The sequence below is a fragment of the Diceros bicornis genome, chromosome 39 (assembly GCF_020826845.1).
Source record: "Diceros bicornis minor isolate mBicDic1 chromosome 39, mDicBic1.mat.cur, whole genome shotgun sequence".
NCBI classification, from domain to species: Eukaryota; Metazoa; Chordata; class Mammalia; order Perissodactyla; family Rhinocerotidae; genus Diceros; species Diceros bicornis.
Window position 1 is genome coordinate 12,321,735 of NC_080778.1, and position 25,627 is coordinate 12,347,361.

A 25,627-nucleotide genomic window follows, 5' to 3' on the forward strand; every position below is an offset into this window, starting at 1 on the left:
TTTTTCTAATGTTAGCAAGATAGAGATTTAGAATATTTCTTTAATAACAAAGCAGCATAGAATATGGAATTAATACTTTTGCCTAGCCCTGTTCATTTAACCACAAAATACAGTTAAAGGAACAGGAAGCTGTAATCACATCAAGTGTATTACAACCCATTTCAAGAATAAAATGAGTAAACTGAAGAGGGAATGACCTGCATAGAAATCCGCCTTTGGAAAGCCAAAGCACAAGATCTTGTCAATCTGCAGCACTGGCCGGGGAAGAAAAATGAATCCACATGGCAGACACACTCACCTCTGTAGAAGAGAGGCTGAATTTAGCTTAATTCGATAATAAGATGAGGTTCTGGACTTACAAGAGCGGAGACTGAAATCCTGGGTCATGGTGACACCAAGGTTGTCATGGGCCTGTAAGGTACTCTCCAATAGCTAGTGGGCCGCCAACTAGTGACATTTATACGTCGTTCCTCTTGAACTGAAATAGTTGTAAGATTATTCATGTGTCATTCACTACTTTGGAAGTGCACTCATTTCAACTAGATATCATTTAAAGTTTGCTGAATTTAGAAGAAACATATTTTAATGAATGAAGGGAGAAGGGAGATTTCAGATGGCATCTAATTTATTTTAGAGCAAAAAACCTTAAACCCTTCTCAAAAACACCTTTTACCAAGTAATTTAGAAGTAAAAGGCTCATCAGACTCACCTACTTATAAGTCCCCTGCTTCCTAAGACACACACTGTACAAATTAAGGTATAATACCAGGGCTGCGTCAGTGTACAACCTGAGCAGCTGTATGTGGTGGCCCAGACACTACCATACAAGTGAGTGACAACCAGGTGGAATCTAGACTCAGAATTATTGTTAGTTGCCCAAGAGTAATACCGCTTATTCATAGCAAAACTAAGGCTAGATCCTCATTTTTTGCAATTAGTGACAATATGCAAAAAAATACTTGTGGACAGTCAGGGTAACAGACTGTTCTAGAGAACACAAAAGCAAATAAGATAGTCTTTGTCCTTAAGAAATATAAAGGCTATGAAGATAAAATTGATTTCAGTTCTCTTTTTCCCTTACAAATTCATTTATTGATAATTAACATGTCAATTACATAATTTCTTTCATTTTATTAAAGCAAGCCCCTATGGCCCTCTCTACTTGCAAGGGGAATTATTACATGTGTTTGCTTGAAGGTAGAAAAGTACTATTTCATAAAATATACTGCAATCAAAAATTATTACACATTTAGATTGGCTTCATCCCATTTGTATATTTAATAATTTAGATTTTACAGTATTAACATACATTTCTAAAAAATTCCCCTTTTTAGCTTCACAAGACTTTTTTTTCTTAATCTTTTTAGCATTTTTGATGTATTTCCAAGTCTCTATTCCTAAAATATTCCTGCTCCTTGAAGGCAAGTGGTTTCTCTCTTGTTCCCCTAGCAGCTCACTGAATGAATGAACCAGAGAGGAGGGGCCACATCTAAGGCATGGGAAACAACACACCCGTGACTATGTCAGTGGCCTCTGAAGCCTCCCTCGGTTTGAACCCTGGCTCTGCCACTTACCAGTTGTGGGGAGCTGGGCAAATGACTTTACCTGCTCATCTGCAATATGGGGATAATGTCACAGGTTTCCCATTAAGAAAATGGGCAAGCCTGCCTGAATTTGAACCCTGGATTGACACTGTGTATCCTGGCAAAGTTGTTTACCTGATGTTTGCCTCAGTTTCTTCCTCTGTCAAGTGGAATACTAACAGTACCTATCATATCGCACGTTTTAAGGATTAAATGAGTTAATATATAAAAAAACACTTAGAACAGGACTCACGACATAGTAACATATAATACATGTTGGTTGTTATTACTAATAATTTGGAGAAGCTGCTCCTGACCATAAAATGGTTGGCACAAAGAGTTATAAAATACTTTCCCCTGAGAGCTCTTAAAGACAAAATAAACCCAGAAGAAAGTCATCTAGTTAGTAAGAAAAACGGAAGATGAGACTGATGACCTCTTGGGTCACTGCACAAGCGACTCTTTCCAGAGACATTAAAGCGTGTAACACGAGGACGCAAGCTGGATATTGTACTAATAATTCTAGTAGTTAATTAAAAGAAGGAAGAAAAAAATACTTCATTTGGGTCCCTGTTTAAAAGGATCAACAAAGAGAGAAATGCCCAGGTAAGAACATTTATTGACTCGAACGATACATATTACTAGTGTAATTTCCTGTCATTTAGTGTCTGCTGAGGAGAGGAAGATACAAGCAGGAACGGCAAACAATTTTGATTTGAACATAGAGAGAACCAGGACCCTGATTTTAGGCATACAGCACTTGGAGGCAGTCAAGGAACCCAGGCGGGTACACGCCTCAGAGTGGAATGTGCTGGAGACGTCTCGTGGGAGAAGAAGAAAACCGCAGAGGGCACGATATTGCAGGCACGTTTTTTCCCAAGGGTAGAAAGCGCTGAGTAAGGAAATTACCGTCCTTATTTTAAATTGTTTCTAATACCAACCTAAACTCAGTATTTATGCCTTAGAAAAACCCCAAACACAAAACCTTCTTGACTGTATAACGGAAACATTATGCAGTGGATCCATGGGCAGCATTAACATCAAAGGCTCTGGAGGTGAAGCAAAATTTAGACTCATAGAACATTAGAATTAGAAGCAACTTCCAGGGTAACATAATCGAATTTTCTCATTTTCTAGAGGAAAAGTAATTCCTAGAGAGTGAGCAATTTTCCAAGGACACACAGCCATTTGGATGAGAACCCTCACAGTGCTCTTAAGAATCTTAATGTTCAACAATTCTGGAAAACTGAGGGTTTTATTTGGAAAAGAAATCCATTCTGTAGAAATTACCTTTCTTGCTATTAAATCTTATAGTGTAAGCGCTTTCTTAGTCATTCACAAAAGACTCATCAGAGAGATGGTCCCGGGCTCCATTTTCCCTTATTATGAGAGCAGTAGAGGATGAGGTTGCAAAGTGAACGACTTAAGAGTACAGACACCAATTTCGAAAATTACACGAAGCCCTTGTGAGTTTTAATGGTGAAGTCCCAGACCTTTGGCCACCCCCAATTCTGAGAATGAGGCTCTGACCTTGTCTCCAATTACATTCGGAGCAAAAGTCCACATTTTCTGTGCCTATCACAACTTATAAATTGCTTTTCCAACTTTCACTGAAGTTTTCTTCTTTTCACGATAGCCAAAGAAACCCAGTTCTGAAGACATCCACCATGCCGAGTGGGGTTCAGGGGCAGGGGGCTTTCTCACAGCTGAGTGACTCACCATCCTGCCTCAGCTCAGCGATAACCTGCTAGATGTCACAACTGCCTGGGGCTGATGGGGAACGGGGCAGACAGTTACTGTCAATTGGGACTTAACTTCGAGGGCTTACTGGAATCAATAACATGGAAAACCTTTCATGACATGGTGTAAAGGGAAGCAAAACACGAAGTCTGCAACCACTCTGACTACACGCATATGGACAAAGGCAGAAAGGGCCATGGAAAAAGCTCTATGTTTTGGGTGTTCTAACAGTCTTCCTAACAACAGAAATAGTCGGAATATAAACTAACAAAGCAATATAAGGCAAGGCAATGACGCTACATTGGTAGTACTGAAAGTGCTTAACATCCTTCAGGAAGAGATCTTCAAAAAACAAGATAATATAACTCAGTTTTCAAACTGTGAAGTCCTATAAACAGAAAGGAAAACTTCTGAGAAACACTAGGCAAAAGGCCGAGACGGTGCTTGGGGCTCCTCATAGAACTGTCTGGCCTTGTAGGCATTTACTCAGTGGCTGGAGAGGATCAACACAGCACAGTTTGCTAATCAGATGCAAACGCCTCTAGAAAATCATACGGCTTTATTTAACGTAAGGAGACCTGACTTTGCTGTGGAGGTGGTAAACATTTTACTACAATTTCCTAGTGGGCATCATCTTCACTTGGAATATTCTTGGTATTTTCAGAAGTGAGGAAACTCTGGGAATTGTGCCAGATTATCTCATTCTCTCTAAATTATCCATTAATGTCTAATTCAAATAAACAAAATATAAAGAAGGTGCTAAATTCAAATGCCTTATTGCCAAAAGTGACTTAGAAAAAAATATATATATCAGGTTAAAAACCTTGATAAAAGGTTTCTACATGTATAAGACAAAACATACACCAACTTCCAGGAAGGCAGAACACAGTGCATTTTGTGCATGGTTCCACTCATTTTTCTATGCTTCCCTTATCTTCCTTTTTAAAAGATGTGTCTATTTCAGGCTTTGTCCTGTTTCTAAGAGTAAGACTGGAGATGATTGGGAAAACAGAACTACTATTTACCTGATGCAGCACTTTGGAGACAAACCAGGAGAAGATGTAAGGGGATGACATCTTTCTGAGTAGTGAGCACATTGTTATAAAGATAACTAAGGAGAGGGAGGGGGCAAAATCAGAATTCAGCATAATGAAACCCAAGTTCTAAAACAGAAACTTTTTGAGGAGAAGGCTTGGGTCTTTTCCTCAACTACTCATAGAAACCAAGATTTACTCCTTTATTAATAACACGTGTATGAAGAGAACTTACCACAGTGTCTGATGCATGAATGCTTAATGAACAGTTGCTATAATTATTCTTCCCATCACTATGGGCAACTGAAGGACAGTGGGTTTGCATTAACCTCACAAATCTATCAGGTAACAAATAACAGGATCTTAAAAGATGTTTATAATATTAGACCTTGAAGGACTAATTTATTAACAAAATTTCTGCAACCTACTGCAATGCATTTTGGAGAAACTTTTTTTTTTTTTTTACCTTGTGGTCCATACTGGCTCATCTGTGGACCGTAAGTCCCACTTGAGTTACTCTGCTGAAAGCTACTGATTCCAGGATGCATCTGGCCTCCAGGAGAAGGATGAGGCGACATGGATGGTCCTGTCTGTTGAGGTCCATACTGAGACATCTGAGGGTTTCTTTGTGTGCCTGCCATAAAACCTAAGTGGGAAATAAATGGAAATATATAAACGCAGGTGACAAAAATGGACATGGCATTGTGGGGAAGGAGAAGGTTGGTGCTATGAGATTCTCCTAAAGAAACACCTAAAGACACCTCAAACTTAGTGTGGAGGATTTGGGAGGGACCCCTGGGGCTACCCTGGTCCTAACACTGAACTCTCATTACACTTCCCAGGAGCCCAGTGGATGGTGGACTTGAACCAGGGAAAGGAGAAGAGGGAGAAAAGGCAAGTAACCTTGACCTCTTGTATATATGAGGGCCCTACAAAAAGCAACAGTAAGAGCTAGGGCCCGTTTATTGCAAGCCCTCCATTCTTGCCCGGCTGGACTCATTGTACACGCCCCCGTAGAGCCTTGGCTCACTTCCTGATCTCAGAGACGCATGTCTCCGGCCACTTGAACATCTCACCCCTCTCTTGACCCCAAGCCAACACCCAGATCTCTTCTGCACATAACTGGTTTTCTCCCCTCTGATCTCCAAGAGCAATGGTTTGCCTTGACTCCTAAACAGCGCTGCATAAAACTGTAAACAACTGGAGGGTTTGAGGTGTATTCTGCTATTGATATTGACTTCCTCCCACAAACCTGTTCTCCCATGGTCTCCCCATCCCCGCCCATGGCACCACCACTCCCCCAGATGCCCACGTCAGAAACTCCTGACACCCACGAGTCCTTCCTCCCTCCCTTCTTTCCCGCATGAATGATCGATCCATCAGCACATCCCGTTGCCTCTGCTTCCGAAATGCCTCTCGAGCTACTCCTCTTCTCCACTTCCACGTCCACCAAAGCCTCGCCCCATCTACCTCTTCTCTCCCCACACGCTGCCACGGTCTAACTCAGCCTCTAACTCTCTCTCTCAGCATCACCTCCCATTTTGCTCCTTTCGGTTTGCTTTTCACAAAGGTGCCAGAATTATCTTTCAGGAATAAAAAAGGAAATCAGTGCATATCTTTCCTGCATAAAACCCTTCAAGGCTTCCCACTGGACCTGGGAACGAAATGCCAACATCTGACTCTGGCCAGTGAGATCTGTTGTCTGCTGTTGCCTTTCTTGCTTTAGCCATTTCCCACAGTTCTCTCCTTCTCACCACCCTGTAAGTCCACTGGCTTCTGACAGTTCCTAGAAGGTACCGTCAAGCTCCTTCCCTCACCAAAGCTTCTCTCTCTTGCTCCCTCTTTCTTCTGCCTGCTGGTTCTTCTCATCCTCTAGGTCCACCTCCCTGACTGCTCAACCTGAATGGGCACCATCCCTTGCTATTTTTCACCTGTCTTTCTTCACAGCACTTTTTATAACCGGTAATCATCTTTTTTTAAATTTTTGGCTCACTTATCTCTCTTCTCTGCTAACATAGGCTCCAGAGGACCAGGGTCATGTCTGTGCTCACTATTGCTTCGTAAGCTCCCAGCAGAGCATCTGGCACATGGTAGGTATCAAGAACTCGTTTTTGAATGAATGGACATTAAATTCCTCATACACTCAACAGAGTGCTGGGCACAACACAGTAGCTGCTTGGCGGCTAGTTATTCCAAATGGATAAAGAGAATCCATCTTTAAATTATGCACAACTATAATGTCAAGGTACATCCATATAACAGCAGTTCAGGCAAATAAGTGAGTATGGAGAACCAGGTATGAAATATTCATTTGGACAAAGAGTACCCCAAATCAGGACGTATCTAAGAAAACACTAATATCATCAAACTAGCATACTAACAAACAGCAGCGTAGATAATAACTCTCAGAACCCAGGAGTTGGGTTGGTGCGAGTCCACAGGTGACAGGTGAAGGTCCTATTATGCTGGAGATGCAGGGAGGGGAGGTTGCTGCCTATTCCAGAGGAGAACGTAGAGCAGTGGCTTCCAGAGAGTCTACTGAGGCAGCCCGAGGGTAGGATGATGCCGGGGTGCAAGGTCAGCTTAAACTTCGGGGGTTAAGTGGGGCAGGGCATTTACAAAGCCACGGTTTACACTTCAGGAAGAAAAAGAAAAAGATCTTTTAACATTGCTTCTGTCTAAAGAGACAGACATAAAATAAAAGTAAGTAGAGCTGTTCCTTATTATCCTATTTCATTTATTAAGATAAGCCTTATGAAATTGGGCTCAATTGGCAGCTCCCAGATATAAATCATCATAGAAAATGTTTGCTTTTTCAAATCTGAAAACAAACAGAAATCAGAGCACTAAAATTACTATAAATGATTGCATCTTAAGATGTTACATGAAATATTTATCTAAGCTTTACTACAAAATTCTCAAGAGTTTCATAGAGGCCTGTTTAATAAAAATGTGTTTCAATTCCGCACAGATTGTGTGGGTTTTTCTTTGTTTCGGAGAAGGACTGTTTTCTTCTTCTTTCGTTAGGGAAAATAATACAGGTCCTTTAATTAGCATTAAATGTCATTTCAACCACGAAAGTGTCCATGTGGAAGGATTAGAACCTCTGATAATACGTATGGTACATCCTTAAGTCATTGTTGCTTCTGGGACACTTACTACAGGCTTAAGGTTTGTTCACATGAGTTCTAAGAATTCTTACCTGGGCAAGTTATTTCTTTATTTCTGACTGTTTACTTACTTAAAAATATATATGCCATGTTCCACTTGAACTATCTCACTCATCACTGGCATTTTGCAGAAAATTAAGTTTGTGAAAAGGCTCCAAAAGAGGTAGAATGTTAAAGCTAATTCAAACAGAATGTGTCATAGCATCAAATTCTACTATTTAGGGACATGGTTCTATGGGGTATGGAATCCACCTCTTTCCATAGAAATTAAAATCAGAAAGCTACTTTTTTTCTCGGTATGCTTTTGCAATGGCACCACTTAGAAGGGCTTCCTGAAATCTTGTTTTATAATTTTGGTGAGACTCACCCCCTTCCATGTATCCCTAAAACTATGACAGGAGAAGGTGACATAATTTCCCTGACTCCTTTCTGAGCTATCATCAGCTAACAGCAATCAATGGAGAGGAGAAGGCCTAGATTATAGTTTCATTTGTGTCACTAGCTCAGAATATAGTAGGGGAGACAGACATGTACATAAATATATTGCAGTGTGTACAGAATTGATCCAACTGGCTGTGTGACCTCAGGCAAATCATAATTTATCTGAGCCTCAGTTTCCTCATCTTAAAATGAAGGTGAGGATGCTGTAAGATCAACTGAGATAACAAGTGCAAGTGTTCTGTGATCTGTAATGTGATGTACAAAAGATGATGATGCTAATTTCCTGGTTTATACAGCGCCATGAGTATCTTTTAACTCTTGAATACCCCACACATTCAGATGTAGTTTCCAGCTAGGATAACAAGCAAGTTTTTATTTCTACATTTGTTTTTTTATTTAAATACGTGGAATCCATGTTACTCCAGTACTTGTGTAACTGTGTACAAATTCCAAAAGGTTAAAAAGGGTATATATGTCCCTATCTCCTACCACCGAAATCCCCTGGCCAAAGGCAATGGTTCTTAATGTGTCGTTTCAGAGATAGTTTATAATTTGTTTGATTCTGTATTTCTCTTATCATGAGTAAAGTCCAATGTTTTGTTTAACAGCTGTTTTTATTTCCTTTTCTGGAACTGTTTATATCATTTGCCCATTTTTCTATTGGTTACTCTACACCTTGACTATGAAGTATTTCATCTTGTAGACACAGCTCCTATCACCCAACAGTTGTATGGCTCACTGAAGCTCTTGTATTTGCAATCCTGTGGAAACTGGTCTTTCAGTCTGATTAACACCAGCATAGGCCAGGCTGGCTGAGCAAGAAAGCGATATGATCTAGTTGCATTTCTGAAAGTGAATTCTACAGTAACGTGTGGCATGAAGAAAGGACTGAAACAGAGTCAGGCTACAAGTCAGAAGACCAGTCAGGAGGTAGGCAAAGTGGAACATTATATACAATCACAATTAAATGCCAGCAGTAATCCTACTCAAAGAGGCTTCCACTATGGATATAACCATATTTTTAAAACATTATTGAATATCGTCATAATCTAAACAAACTGATGAAAAATTAGGAGACAACTAAAAAAGGAGAATTTCTACTTTTCATCCTAAAGATAGAAACTCTGCACGTCTATTATTTGTTTCTTCATCTGTAAAATGGAAACAATTGTTATCTACCTCATTGGATTGTTGTGGGAATTAAATGAGATAATGCATGCAAAACACTTACAACAGTACCGGGCACACAGTAAGCTTTCAAAAATTACTAGCTACTACTATTATTACATAGTCAAGAAGGGGAAGCGAGAGAGGCAGTATGGTGTGACAGAGAGGGCCCTGAGCTAGGATGTTAGTCCTAGCCTTCCATCTTTGCTGTGCAGAATACAGCAACTAATCTAACCTTTCTGGTCTCAGTTTCCTCACCTGTTAAATGGGGATGGGGAGGACATGGAGTACTTATAGGGGCACTTCTAGCTCTAGTTCTCTAGGATTCTGGCTTAAACATTTTTTTCTAGAAAAAATTTAATTCAGGTCTGTAATTCCCATCTATATTCATTTGGGGTATTCCTTATTTTGTTATGATTTGTTTCAACCTTTATTTTGAATGAAATAAATGTTAAAATGTTTCCAAAAATCAAATTTCAACCAAGAATTTTCTACCTATTTATGGTGACATATTTATTTGATTGTATTTTCTAAACTTCTTTTAGAAAGTTATTATAAAATGGCAGCTTGTAACATTGTGAATAGAAAAACTGACAGCTGACAGAATGAAGCTGCTTTTTGAAAAAGGTGTGAACTTCTTCTAGTTACGAGCCATTGGAGTTTAGAAAACCAAATTTTCTAGTGAGGGAAATTTAGAAAGTATTAAATGAATTCCTATATATTATAAAAGGATATTGGATTACTAGATGTATTATGGAACTATATGCCCCAAACAAATATCTAACATGGGAAAATTCAAACTTTGGGAAAACATTAAATTAGATAATTATTGTTTACATTATATAAAAGGACTTACCAAAAAATCATAGAAACTCCATATGAAAATATGATTTATAGATTTCATTCATAACATAAATCCCTGGAAGGTTTATATAAATTAGTTTACTTTACCTAGAAGGTTTATATAAATTAATAAATTGAATTGAGTCCTTCATTACATGTGTATACAGTCACAAATGCTTGTGCTACCACATTCCAAACAAAGAGAGGCACACTTAATCATGAGGCCACGGGGAGGGCCTAATATTCTGATATGAGAAATCAGAACTGCCCTTTAGCAAAAAAAAAGAGAGTGCAAAAGCTCTACTCTCAGAAAAAAGGTAATCACTGTCATGGGAAACACACACACGTTGCATCTGTTTGGAGTCAGATGCAGCTTAGAGACTGCCTCTACCATCACCCTGTGGGCCCAGAGGCTCTCTCGTCTGAAAGAGTAAAGGCACTTCTTGCTTTGCCTTACAAGATTGTTCCGAGAGTCAAATAAGAAAAACACATGCGCAAGTGCTTTTCTAAACTGAAAAACACCATGAAAATGCCATACAAAGGCATTATTACTATTGCCTTTTTAGAGATGCTCCGAGCCCCTCATTCACTGCGTGAGTTCTGATCTAAGCGATCACACGGGTAACTCAATCCACATACTGTAATGTCACACAAACCTTCTACCAGCATGCCCCAATTTTACTGCGGTGTTCACGAAATTGTGGTAAGAATAAGAGAGCATTAAAAAAGAAGTAAAAGATGTGACCCTTGTCCTTGAGAACTTAAAATTTAGTTGAGTAGAAAATAAAACCTATCCACAGGGAACAATGATAAACCGAAATTACAAAGCAACTGCACCAGGTGGGGATATAAACAATGAGTGAAACAGACACAGCGTCTGCCCTCAAGGAGCTTATATTCCAGTAGGAGAGACAGACATCTAAGGAGTAACTAAAAGTAGGTATGTGATGAGAATAAGAAAAAAGTTCTGGGGCTATGAGGGCATACGAGGACTCAGCTCAGACTGGGGACGAGGAAGGTTTCCCAGAAGAAGTCCTGTTTAAGCTGAGACCTCACCGATGTGTAGGAATAACCCAGGCAAATCTAACAAGACCGAGACCGCTTCTGAGATCTAAGACAAAAATCTGTCTGACTAGCAAAGTGGACACCACATGTATCCTCCTGAAAGCTAAAGCTCCTGCATTCAGCTGAATCCTGGCGGTCACTGTGGCACTCTTTCATTTGGTCAGTTCTTTTCAATGGTTCGTTTAAAATTTTACCACTTTCTCGAAGCCCTCCCCTAGCCCAGCTACTAACTGTCACCAAATGATCATCCACACCACAGGAAAGGCAGTATCACCTCTTACAACACCTTGTCCTGTCGCCCACCAACGTCCATATCCATGCCCAATCCATCTCAGAAAAAGGAAATCTTTTGCTCGTATGCAAGGCTGGACCCTTCACTTATGCTCTGAATCCTGTCCTTCTCATCTCTCCACGATCTGTCAACAGTGTTTGCTCAAAAACCAGTCACTGACTCTTGACTGCTTAACAGAATGAAGTTCAAACAAACTTATTAGCCCAGCATACAAATCTTTTCAAAATTTGGCAAGACTATTTCTCCAGCCCTATCACGGCTACATGGTCATCGTGGCATATCCACTCTGCCTTTTCTACCTCCCTGCAGGCACCAGGTCACTTTAGACCTGCAAGTCTTTGCACATTCATTCACTTAACACAATTTATTGACTCCCTCTCATGTTCCAGGCAACTCTCTATTCACTGGTCTAATAACAGCTGACATTTAATGAGCAGATGTTATGTGCTAATAGATTTGTTCATTATTAGCTTATTTAAACTTCAAAACAACTGTGAAGACACTGAGGTTCACAGAGGTTAATTTCCTGAGGCCACTTTCAAACATTTTTTACCACAATCCATAGTTAAGAAATATATTTCATATCATGATTCAACGTGTATTTGTGAGTATATGTATGCTTATATATTCATACGTGGTATTCACACACATGCTGTATGTTTCACAAAAACAATTTCTATCCTTATCATGTGCAATGCACTATGAGAGACTTTTTTCTTTTTTCTTTTTTTTTTGGTGAGGGAGATTGGCCCTGAGCTAACATCTGTGCCAATCTCCCTCTATTTTGTATGTGGGACACCTCCACAGCATGGCTGCCAACGAATGGTGTAGGTCCGTGCCTAGGAACTGAACCCGGGCCTCCAAAGCACAGCGTGCCAAACTTAACCACTAGGCCACAGGGCCGGCCCCTACATTTTTTTCAATTAAAAAACCCCCTAATAGGAGGCACAGTTTGAAAACAAAGTGCTAGATTGTGTCCTCTACTGAACATGCCATTTTCACAGTGTGCCCAGGAGGCCATTCTCCTCCATGTAGCTGACACGCTCCTGTCTTTCCTAGCTCCCCCTCCTGCTACCTTCATGGCATTCCGTGGCTGTCCAGACAAGCAGACACTTTCATCACATGCTTGCAAAGCACCACGTATGTTAGCTGAGGTAGAACAGTTATCACACTGCTCTCGTTTTTTGCCGGTGTGTCTGTCTCTCTCCCAACTGTGAGCAGTGGGGCTTTAAAAAGCACGCTTTCTTCACGTCTGTCTCCTCGGGACCAAGCAAGGTGTCTGGCACAGAACTGGAACCAAATACATGTTTTTAATGAACAAGAAAACATCTTCATTCAGAACTCATTTATTTTTACTTTACAAAAACAGTGTAATAAATGTGATGGTCTGGCTCCCCATTTCACAGTATGCTGGAGGAACCACTTCCAGGGAAAGGAAGACAGCTACTCAAGGAAGGAACCCTGACAGCTGACAGCCCAACAGGCCAGAAAGCACAGTTACTTCTATCACCTAAAGATCTGCCAAAGCATCCACTCTGTCCACCTCCACTGTCACTGCAAATTCCCATTCTGGCTTCACCACTTACAGTTAGGTGACTTCAGGCTAGTTAGTTAGTTTAGTTAGTTAGTTAATAGCCAAACTTCCATTTCCTTTCTGAAAACTGTGGATGACAACTGAGCCTACCTCATAAGATTAAAGGAGAAAATGTATGGAAAGCACACAGCTCAGTGTCTGCTCATAGACAAGAGGCTCAATAAATTATAGCTACGATTATTCATATATTTTTTAATACAACCTGCCGTTTATTTCCTGTCTGAATGGCCCCAAGTTTCTGAACTGGCCTCTTCTTGCCGCTCCCCTGCAAACCATTCCCCACAGTGAAGCCAGAAGCTGCAAGTCTCTGGATCGTGTTTAATTCACCGAGGTGACGAATGCCATACCCGGTGAGCCTCCTGGCTGACAGCCTGATGCCCTTGCCCAGGTAGCATGCAGCTCTGTGTCGCTGTGTGGCCTACCTGCTCTACACCTCCTCCACCAGAGCCAGTTATAGCTTATGGGTGGCTTTCCTCACTCAGTTGACTCTCCAGAAGCCAGTGCCCTTTTCCAGATAGCTAGCCAGCCATGTTATTTGGCTCAGAAAAGATCAGCTTGTCAGTTTCAGGCCACTCAGCCAACAACTACAGTACTGATTAGCTCTGAGGGGCACGAGACACACTGTACATCCTTCCTGATCTGGCAGATTCCCCAGAGCTTGCCTACTGAGAGCGAGTGAGAGTGAGCGAGTGAGAGAAATCACGATTCCCGTCAAGTGCCTGAATGGACTCTCAGTGTAAAGAGCAAGGATCTAGACTTTTGTTCACCACTGGACTACAAGCACCTACGACAATGACTAGCTTGAGAAACATTTCTGCAATGGATGAACCAATCCATTAGGTTTTTCTGTGGGCTTTACAGGGAGATCAGAGTCTGAAATAAGACGACCATTCTCTTTTTAGCTATAAAGAGAAACACCCAAGGGTGGCCCAGGATAGGGGAGGACTGCTCTTCTGCTGAAGGCTTGTCACTGCACTCTGGAGCCCATGTGACAAAAGCCCCATCTTGGCCAGGTTTGTTTTCACCATCTAGTTAAGATGCTAACAACTCGCCCTAAAATTTATTCCAAAGGCAGAGAGTGTTAATTTACATATTTAATTACAATTTGATAATTTTTTGAATGCCATAGTCTATGTATCCAATAACTAAAGGCAAGATTGGCAGTGGGGTTGCCAGGACCCCGTCTGGAGTCATTCAGTCTGCACGTTAAGGATTGTTTTCTTTAGGGCCATTCTCCTATGGGTATTTATATTAGTATCAATGGAAAATTTCTGGACAATCTATTCATTACATGGCAGTATAAGTCATGTTAAGTCAAGTATAGAGAAAATGCTACTTCAATCTCTATTGTAGAGACTAGTATTAAAGACTAAGCCAAAGAGACATTTTTCTTTTCTTAATTTTTTTTTAATCCCTTCATTGCTGCCTTGGAAAACTGGCCTAACAGAGAGTTAGCATTTCTCAAATGTTTATCTACATCATTATTAGATAAGTGAGTTTTCTGGATCTTTCAAATATTTTCTTCAGCACTGTACTACTTATGGTTTATTAAGTGGATATTTCTCCTGGTTTAAAAAAACATGCTGCATGATTCTCTTACTTGTATGGAAGAAAATTCTTACAGAAAAGAAAGATCCAGTGTTACTGTCTAAACCTCAGCAGACGAAAAAAAATTTTAAAGCAACTGATTTATGTAGTCATTATAAACAACTCACATTTTCCATATAAGAGATGAAATGAAGACAGAATATTTTTATGCAGTAGGAATGAGGAAAAACTCTTTACTGGACAAGACAGAGATATAGCTTATCTTTAGAAATACTTCAAAAATTCTCAAAAACAGGGGCCAGCCTCGTGGTGTAGTGGTTAAGTTCAGCGCACTCCACTTCAGCCGCCCGAGTTCACGGATTCGGATCCTGGGCGTAGACTTACACCACTCATCGGCTATGCTGTGGTGGCGACTCACATATAAAATAGAGGAAGATTGGCAAGAGATGTTAGCTCAAGGCAAATCTTCCTCAACAACAACAAAAGAAAAACAATTCTCAAAAATAGAATGATATTATGTTTAATTTAAAAAGTAAACTTGGGCCTTAAGGCCTATTTGGGAGAGACGATATATAGGAAAATAGAGAGGAAGCCTTCATGAGTCCGAAGAGGCAATGACTGGCTGTCACAACTCCAAAGCAGTCACTGATGGGTTAAAGGACCATCCGATGAAATTGCATCCCTAAGTTGACGGATGTTACAAAAACTGCCTTAGAATGAAAGTCAAATACATAATGAAGCAAAAACAGGAAATTTCAGAAGATTAAACTGGAAGGCATTTTAACATGAATCTTAGCCTCCGACTATATATCCTTTTCCTCTTCACACAAGACCAAACTCGGCGACAGAAGCATCAGAGACTTTAACTCCTGTTGGGAAAAACAAAGATAAGCACAGAGCTCAGATCATGGTTCATCCTACCCACGAAAGAGAACACAGGAAAGAAAGAGCGAGAGGGCTCAGGCTAATGCGGGAGCAAGAGAGCACAGGACCGGCGACACAAAACGTGGTTTCTTCATCAGAGGTGCCTCCGCAGTGGGCAGACAGCTTCAGCACTGTCAGGATACCAACCAAACTCCCAAGGTTCCATAAGCCACCAAAAAGCAACGCACGTTCTTCCTCTGGCACATGGACAATTTATTTTCATGTTGGCATCTGTTAAAAATTCACAGAAGAACTGCCTTGTTTCTTCAAGCTGGTTCAATAAAAGATGTTTCCCCACGTGTGAAATAATGGTCACACGCTGTACCACCTTAGCAGAGCCTCTGACGATACAGACAGAGCGATTTCTCATCGCAAATAGGTGTCACATTCCCATTTGGAGAGAAAAATAGATTTTTAAGAATATTCTTGTTACATGTTAATATCTTCAGTGTTTATTTGCCTGCCTGCTTCTCTTCACAACAGGAATTGCTTTGAGGAAGACAGAAACTAACGACCCGTTCAGGGCTGTAACCCAGGCCCCCCGGTGCTCTCCCAGCTGTGCCAGCAGGTCAACTGGCACAAGCTCTTCCTCCTCTTCCTCCCCTGCCGCCACCCTGCCCTGTACTCGTGCCCTGTATTCAGGGGCACAGACGACAGCATCTAAGTTGTCCCCATCCACCCCACAAAACCCTCTCAGCCACTGACATCATCTATCACTGGGAAAATTAGAGTCGGGAGGGATCAGACTGATGACCCAGATGGTAGATGGGGGCAAGACATCCAGCATTTCCTTACACACATCTTTTGAGTTTTAGCTGCAAAAGTCTGCTTCAGTGCTGAGAGCAAAGACAATCGCAAGTATGTTACTATGTGCTGGAAGAAGCAAAGAAACTACCTGCTAAGGCTTTCACCCTGGGTCTCACTGAGTCATCTGTGCCTGAACTTATGCTTATTACTAATACTTGCAGAGTGCTTTGCAATGTATACCTTTCAGATACAAAGTTGCATGTGATCTGGGCAACAAATCCTGGGACACTCTGATCCTCATTTTACATATGAGCAAGCAGAGATTTAATTAATTGGCCAAGGTCACAAAACTAGTTAGTGGTAAAAAGCCTGCACTGAAACCCAGATTTTTGGGTTCCAAACTCCGTGAAGATTAAAATGAAAAAAACCATGTTCCATAGGAGGCACTGGAGTTATGAAACTGAACAAGGCCACATGGTCCCTGCCCTCCCAGAGCTCTAGGTAGGCAGCGAGTTCAGCTGTTACTCCCAGCAAGGAGGCCTGAGTACGACCCGACTGCACTGGGAGGGTGCCTGACTCGTGGGGGCAGCGCCGGGACAGGGAACGCTTCATTCATTTGATCACTCAGCAAACATGGACTCAAGGACCTACCAGGTGCCAGGCTATGGAGGACCTGAAGGATTAGTAAAGATGGGCAAGGGGACCCTACATCAAGGTGGGAGTGGGGTTGAGGTGCGCGTGGCAAAAGGGTTGGAGAGAAGAGTTTATCTAAAGATCCCAAAAGAGGTTCAGTGTGGCAGGAGACTGTGTGAGACAGTGGTGCGATGAGAGGTGAGACTGGAAAGGGAGGCTGGCGCAGGATAAGAACAGGCCTTCTAAGCAAGCAAATCAGCAACCTTTCTCCAAAGGCAAAGGGATGCTCTTGAAGGCTTTTATGAAAGGAACGACATAATCTAACCAGACCATTCTGGATGCGGCATGGAAAGTGGACTGGAAGGGAACAAAGCAGAGACAAGGAGAATAACTGGGAGGCTGTGAAGGTACCTAGGTGGCCTGGACTAGAGGAGTGACAGTGGATATCAAGAAGGGAGGATGTGCGGAAAATACCGCAGAGGTAAAGGTGACAGAAGGTGAGGACTAGTGGGGAGCTGATGCGTGAGAAAAAGGCACCAAGGATGCCTTCTAGCTCTCTGGCTTGGGAAACCAGGCAGACAATGGTCTTGCACTGAGGTACGGAACCCACAAGGCACAGGAGAAAATATGTTGTTATAAATAAGTGCATGCAATATATAGTGTTGAATTTACCCAAGATCAGATGTTCTCAAATACTTTCACTGAAGAATAATGAGCCAATTATAAATGAGTGTTAACTATTAAAAGCAAGCTTTAATTGGCAATTCAAAAGAAATTACTGCGTATAACAAAAGTAACAAAACTATGCTTCTTGAAAATATTCTAAAATTCAGACTGATGATTACTCAATGAATATAAATCAACCTTTACTGTCTGTGATATTTGTTTTCCGAGTTTTTGGTGAACAGATCTCTGGATAGTAGACTTAATAGGAATTTAATGACAACCTTAATACATACAAGTCCTGTACTGTTATTTCCTTCATTACTGACTAGCTTTGGCTTGGTCCACGATCCAGCCCAGAGGCAGAGTTCTGAGGCTGAAGAAATTAGAAACAGCTTTCTAGATATTCTCTCTTGCATATAACCTCCCATTTGAGTTTATTTTCATCTGTCATGGATTATAAAAAAGGGATTCTCAATTAAGAGCAGAGGCTAAATTAACTGCATCTGGGGATGGGGGTAGACCATCACTAACGCCTTAACTCATTGATCCAGCAATACAGGAGGAAAGTGATCTATTTTCTCTTTTTGACAATACTTTCATGGTAAAAAGCAGCATCATTTTATATTTAGAATGCTCACAATATAAGTAAGTACCTTTATACACAAGGGTAATAAGTAGAAAGGTAGATTAAGAGAACATTTTCTGACAACCAGTGTACCCCATGAAACATTTCGGCGCTGCAGATTTACCGTCACACTTAAAACTAAGAATCCAATAGAAAGAGGAAGAAAATAGTTTCTGTAGTTTGCAAAAACAGGAAAAAATCTTAAATCCTATTTCCAACTCCTTAACAACTATCTTGGTGGTTTCCTTCATTTCTGCACTAACTTGTTAATCTGTTCTTGACAATTAAGGAGGTAGGTCAAGGAAGATATTCAAAAATAATTTTTATAATTTCAAAATTAATTTTTGGTATAAATATGACTATGAAACCAGCTAGTAGCATTAAATGCATTTCAAAATTTTTATTTATTTCCATCTAAATAATCCTGGGTTATAAAGAGCATGGTTGGGTGTGGGTTGCGGGGGTGGCCTCTGGAAAATTCAGTTAGTGCCAGGCTCCAGGTGTGAGGACTCTGGCTCAGAATGACATCGTGTCCATATGGGTGTAGAAATATGTCTGGGAAGAATGGAGGGCAAAAGTAGTAGGTTTAATCTGGTGTAAGATCAAAATGCCTACAGCGTTTTAAGAGAGAGAAACACTCTACACTACAGCAAATGACCTGTAGCCGTAAAAGTGAAAGAGGACTTATTAATATGGTAAGCTTTCTTAATTTAAGAACAAGAAATATTTTATTCTTTGGTTGTTCTGTGCTCTGAAGAGATATGAAACCTCTGACTGGGAGTGAAGGCTGCATTATTTTCTGTTGTCCAGCTCAATCTTTGCTGAACATCTCTTATACGCGAGGCTCTGCTGAAGACATGGGGATGCAGAGCATCAACAAGATTCAGTTCTGGCCTCAAGAGCTCAGTCTAATTTATAGTAAGACACTGGATTTATGTTAAGAGATCTCTTGTCTTGCCCTTGGCATTAAAAAGTAAGAGAAAGAAAGATTTGCCCTAAGCAAATAGAATGTGCCTAGAAATCTGTCAGCGATTCTATTCAGACTTTGAAAAGAAGCTAAAATACACCATTAAAGAGCGGGAATAAAATTATACTAAGGCGGTTAACATTTGAGATTAATAACAGAAGAAAAAAAATGGAAGAATAATGAAGACATATTCTATTCAATCAATCTACATAAAATATGTAAGTTTGAAACCTCATACCTTTGAAGTATAGAAATTCTGATTCACCTCTTCATGGTAGCACACAAAAAGAACATCTAAATGCCTGAGCTCACCTCATCAGTTGCACACTTTTTTTGGATAATGGCACTATTTATGTTTATAAAAATGGAGCTACTGATAAATATCACCGTCAAGATCAGATTCCAAATATAAGAATTCTATGATTCTTTTGACATACAAGCTGTTACGAACTCTAAGTTTAGCTGGATTAAATACTCGGGATGTATAAAACTGCAAAATTTTGTTATTTTCTCCCTGTCCTGCAGCTATAGAGTAAATACATGGCTCATTTAGCTCGTCTAATCTGGGTACCACTGATACAGTAAAAAGCCAATTCTCAATCAGGTACAGTAAGCCTGTATACTTTGACAACAACTTTAAACAGTAGAGAGAGAGAAAGCGGAAGAAAAGGTCATCGTGTCAGTGGACAAGAATGAAGGGTGGGGGGGGTGATACTGTTCAATAATTCTGGAAGATTCCACCCAGGGTACCTTGCGTACAGATCTGACAGTCACAGAATGGTGCCAAGGAACTGCCTCCAGCAACAGAATACATTTTCTAGCACATCACAGTCCTGTAGCAGCATCAATTCTGCTTGCAATCCATGTCCAAAAGGGAAGGTTCTTAGTGGTTCTGCTTTCGGCATATCTCAAGGACTAATTAAATCCTCATTACTACCTTCTAATTATTCAAATGCTATGGGATTACACTGAGGAAATCCCTGCTGGCCTGCTAGATGAAAAGGGTTAAATAAGCTATGTTGATTTTGAGAATCCAGATCGAGTTCAGACCTTCAGAAAATCACCAGCATTAACATGAATATTTAACTAGACACCACTGTGAAAATTCAAAGGGAATTCAATTAAAAGGTTTTCAAAAAATTAATTCTGACCTCTCTACATCGTTCCAAATAAATAAGCCTTCTTGAAACGTTTTCACCTAATTGCTAATCCAATAAACTAGAAGGGCATTTGCTAGTTTCATTAAGCTTAACATTTTACAGGGGTTAAAAATGCGATCATTTTGATGTTAATAATAATTATACTTATTTATCTACTCAGATGACTATTCCATATTCCCTCCAAGCCCTCTTGGAAAACAGGACAACATGTTAATAAGCTGTTTCCTACTGCTCTTTTCAAATTTAAGATACATATGTTAAAGATTAAAAAATAAGAATGAAACTAATCTCAACTTGTTAGCTACAATTTTCTTATAAAATATATTTAACTATTTTAGGGTTATATTAACTGTTCCTCCAATGCCAATAATTTATTCTACTTTACTTTTTTGGTGAAATGCTTTAATAGCAATTCTGTATGTCATTATGTGAGATCTAGAGAGAGAAGATTTGGTTTCAAATAAAAACCAATGGCAGATACGTTATAGAATACTAAACTGAAGTTTTGACCTTTTTCTTTTAAACTTATATCAGTAACGAAGAAGTTAAGACCAAAGAATTTGAACTAATTTTCTTTATTCAGTTAGTAAGAAGTTCCAGCACCACAAAATATGTAAACAGGAGAGTACTAAATCAAGCTTTATATTGAAAAGTAGGTGAAAATGTACAGGAGATAATACTACACAAGAATAAAGAGGCCAATAAATATCTAAAGTCTTTTCCCTCTTTTTGTAACCTATGATGGCCACGTCCACCTTTACTTGTACCTACACCTTTTATAGAAGCAAAATACAAAACTATAGAAACTCAGTTATTTTTGCCTACATACAATGTGGGGAAATGAATTTACGACTGATGCCCTTTGACAAACTTGACACCAGAACCACCAGATAAAGAGGGTATTGAACTAGAGATGGGGGCAGGGCACTGCAGGGTCAGGAGGGCTACTGTTCCTGATGTCTGGGCAGAGCACTGACTCTGCACCCAACCTCGGGAAAAGCATATGGCCTTGCGGTTGCCAGTGTGGTTCAGATCCCAGGACAGCCTCAGGTTTGCAAGATTCTCTTAAATACATTATATAGTTCATTAATAAATGTTCTTCCTGAATGGGGATACAAGGACCAAATAGGAAGGAAGGACAGTGGAGCAAGAGCTCAGCTTCTTGAGCCTGGAGGGACCTAGGCTCCAGGGCAGTATGTCAGCACTGCTGTCCCCATGAGGACTTTGGGGAGGACCCCGAAAACTGCACCTCCAAACAGGAGGAGGCTGCACCTCTCGCTTTGTGCAGTTGTCTCTGGGCAAGTGTGTTTCCAGATTCTTTGCCTTTGCCGTTAAAGAAAATCTATCTCCTGTGGATACTTTAAAGAAACTGTGTATAATTGTGGAATCCTACTCTCTTATCTTAATCTTATTAAAACAAAGTAAGTGTAAAAGGAACTGTTCAGCTTGGTTATTTTAGCACTCAGCAGTAGAGAAGCTATTTTCTTATTTTGTCTACCATGGCCCATGGTTTCTGAGAAAGAATACATTTTTTTAATAAGATGCTACCTCTCCAATATATTTTTTTTCCTCTCTGCTTCTCTGATCACTTCCCTAAATAAGGGGGGAAATATATCAATTGTAAAGGTATAAATAAAGATAAATTACTTTTCAATACATGGGAGTCAACATTGGGGACTTCTAGTAAGTGTTTTCTTAGATCTACTTTGCACTGTATATACTGTTGGTACATGCCAAGCGATGGTAAAGCAAACAAGAAAAATGTTTTTATTATTGTACCAAAGCATTAAAATGACTGTGTCATTTGCCATTAAAACACCTGGTCACATGTTATTAGGAGCTAACATTTCTTCCTAGATTTTAACAAATAACAAAGCCATTTTTAAAATCCTTGCTACCCAATTTTAGAGGAAATTTAACTCACGCATGACAAAGCATCATCTAACAGTCATTTTGAAATATGAAGTTTTCCTTTTCAGGCGGTCATCCAACCAACAGAAGGTACACAAAGGATGCACATAATGTCTCCAGCACAGTCTTTCAGAGGAAGTTGGGGAACATGTTCATAAAAATCCATTCAGATTTAGCAAATTATAAAATTTATATATGCTACTTGAAGGAAATAGTCATTATAACTATCCAGATTGTTATATGTCCATTATCAATAACCAAAACCATGCTACATATAATAAAGATAATCAGAGGAAAAAAATAACAAGTACATCTACATAGTAGTTTCCATATAGTGACAATACAGGAAAACTCTAGATTTTGCCTTGCAAATGTATTCGTTTAGGTTAAAAGTTTAATTTAACTGTGTTTCCTCATTGTCATCTCATCCTTCACATTTAGTTTCCTACATTTTCAAACTTCTTAAACACATATCAGTTGGAAGGGGTTGCGTGAGACGTTGTTGGAGGATCTGGGAGGAGTTTCTGTTTTTCAGATCTTAGTAATAAAGGTTAGAATTATAGGACTTCCAAAGAAGGGACCTCTTATCCTTTAATGCTAGCAAAAGAAGGAGAATTCTCCCAGGGGAACGATGTTACAGGCGTTATGGCGAGGGTTAAAGGAAATAGCAAATATCTTCATCTTTGCTCTGGGTCTGGCCTGAGTAGGCTTCCAGTGCAGGAGAATTTCTTTTATCTCTTTTTCTCTACTTCCTTGACCCAGCACCACAATGTAGGTACAACCCATGACCAAGAAAAGGAGTTTGGGGAGAATTCCCCCTTGCTTGGTCTTAGTGCATTCTCCATGAGCTCTGTAATGTCTTCCAGACGACCTGAGCCATGTGAGCAGTTAACACAGAACAAGCAATTTACAGAAAGGATGAGAGATACAAGATTGGTTTATAGAAGGTCACAGTGGAAAGTTTAGAGAAACCAATGCACACATTACACAATTATTAAAACATATAATAGTATCCTTATAAGGCAGTGGTTCTCAAAGTATGGTCCCCAGATTAGCAGCATTGGGAATACTTGGAAACTTGTCAGAAATGTCGATTTTAAGTGCCCCACTTCAGACCCACTGAATCAAAAATCTGGGGGTGGCCTAGCAATCTTTTTTAACAAGTTCTCCAGATGATTTTCGTGAACCCTAAAGTTTGAAAACCATTAACTATTCCATTATTAAAACATATTATAGTATCTATAAGAGAATTAAAGTATTAACTATACATTAAATTATAATAAAAATTTAAATATGAAAAGGTAAGAGAAAATGAAAATGTCACTTTATTCCACTAAACACTCATTTCAACACAAACGATGTGTAAATAAGGCAAATCCATCTTTTCATTGGTATTACTTTCTAAATAACATGCTACTGAGTTTTTAACATGTAAAATAACTGAAACTTTATAATTCTAGTTAGAAGCAAATTATCATCTGTACAATCATACGGAAATAATTATAAACATTAGGGGCAAGGAACTTTTAAATATCAGCTACCAAGCTAGCAGCTTCCCACTTCTGGGCAAGTGTGAGAGAGGAAGGTCAGGGAAGGAAAGGGGCATGTTCCATGGGGAAGGATGGGAAGGCCTTGACCCACAGGCAGTGGGAAGTGACTTGGCACAGCCCCAGATGGTGCAGTAGGCTTGTAAACCCCAATCTACAATAATCTGGATTAAAATCACCACCACCAACAGAAGTAGCTTTACTGCTGAAGGGGAAAAGAAGACAGAAGTAAACAAATGAAAGGTGAAGGCCTCAACCAAGGCAATAACAACATATGGGGGTCAACGTGCAGAGCTGAGGTGAAGGTCAAAGAGCCTGCAGATGTGGGACAACCTGAATGTTCAAGGGCTTCAGGAAAGGCCTACGTTCTTTTTTCTGGCTTTGGCACTAACTAGCCTCTGAGAATGAGGTATAGAACCTACACAGTCCTGTTTCTTTATTTGTAAATTGAGGTGACTGGACTCTACGATCTTTCAGGTTGGCTCCAGTCCTAAGATCCTACAGTTTTATAATACAAGATGTTACGGCTCCAGTTCTAAAATCCTACAATTTTATAATACAATTTACAATACGATAAATTTTTACAATTAAATATCATGGGACAAGTAATTGATGAAAACAGCTAAACATGCACACACACTTAACATTTTACTTCTTTGGGACCAATATTCAAATCGAATCATTAATAGTCATTTTTGCCCAGCTAGATCAAATATCAGACTATAGTCGTGCATGAACTATGCTTCATGGTGCTATGTGGGCATATTTATTCTTTGGGTCTGGAACTGTGCTTTGGTAAAACTTCACCCAATCTGCAAGAGAGTATCCTTCTTTTCCATATTTGTTGTTACATGTAGGTTCTTGTTTATTTCTTTCATCTGATAAGGAAACATAATATCCTTTAAAAAAATTATTTATAAGGAGACGCATAGGTAAGCAAATTCATTTACACTGTATATACTCAAAACACAAAGATATGTAAGACATGAACTGAGGACTGACCTCTTTCCTGCGGCATTGGTGACTGGCTCAAGGCAGGATGGGAGCTGGATTCTGACTGGCTCCCGGGTGGCTGGGGAGGCATCTGACTGCCTGTAAAACACAGGAAGGGAGATGGGGATGGGGAACCCTTTGCATTAATACTGTAATTGTGCAAAACCAAGACATGGTTACATTTACTTAATCTTTACCATCACAAAAGGTGTGGCCCCACACAGAAAAGACATAGCTCAAAAGCATGATATTTCACCTGTTTTTGTGTAAAAAGAAGAAACAACATGCATAAACATATTTGGCAAATGACCTCCTGAAAAGTTCAATTTCTTATTGAATGAATTCCCAAACTCACAGACAAATCAATTAGCAGCTGAAATCTCCTGCCACACACTTCTTCAATGCATTTAATAAAATCCAAGACTGATGAACCAAACTCATCCTCTGAGTTTAAACTAGTCTCCAAGTGGGCAGGCATGCAGAGTGGCCAACGATTTTTCATTGGTAATATTTATTCAATGTAGTAATAGCAATTCATTTCTAAAAAATTCTTTATAATTAATCAGAAATTGAACATAAACTTAGGAGAAGACCTCCATTAAAAAACATACAACATACTGCTATAAAACGTAGTGTATATTATCACTAAAGAAGTAAATATTTTGCATCTCTCTTGATCTTAACTGCTAATAAAGCAATAGCATCAGCTTAGCATCTATTTGATTTCCATTTATTTAATGTGTGCTCATGCTCAGTTTGCCTTTTCAAACTATGATGTAAGCTCCTTGAGACAGGAATCAAGTCTTACTCCTTTAATCCCTCCATTAGCATAACAAATATTTAATAACTCTTTGTTATTTAATGGCCCTTAATCTGAGAATATAAATTAAAGGAAAAAATACTTATTATTTTACTAAAGAGAGACAAGGAATTATGTGAAGGCAGGAGATAGGATTTTGAAATTTAAGAATCTTCAG

General features: G+C 39.7%; 1 protein-coding gene across 9 annotated transcripts in view; it reads right to left on the bottom strand.

Moving 5' to 3' along the window:
- ARID1B (AT-rich interaction domain 1B) overlaps window positions 1–25,627 on the bottom strand; it is a 417,978-nt gene that overhangs the window by 68,998 nt on the left and 323,353 nt on the right. For all 9 annotated transcript variants that reach the window (XM_058534096.1, XM_058534092.1, XM_058534093.1 and 6 more), the window contains 2 exons: window positions 24,660–24,749; window positions 4,824–5,003 (listed from right to left, as the gene is read on the bottom strand). In XM_058534096.1, the coding sequence (XP_058390079.1) occupies window positions 4,824–5,003; window positions 24,660–24,749 (270 nt within the window). The remainder of the gene's footprint in view (window positions 1–4,823; window positions 5,004–24,659; window positions 24,750–25,627) is intronic.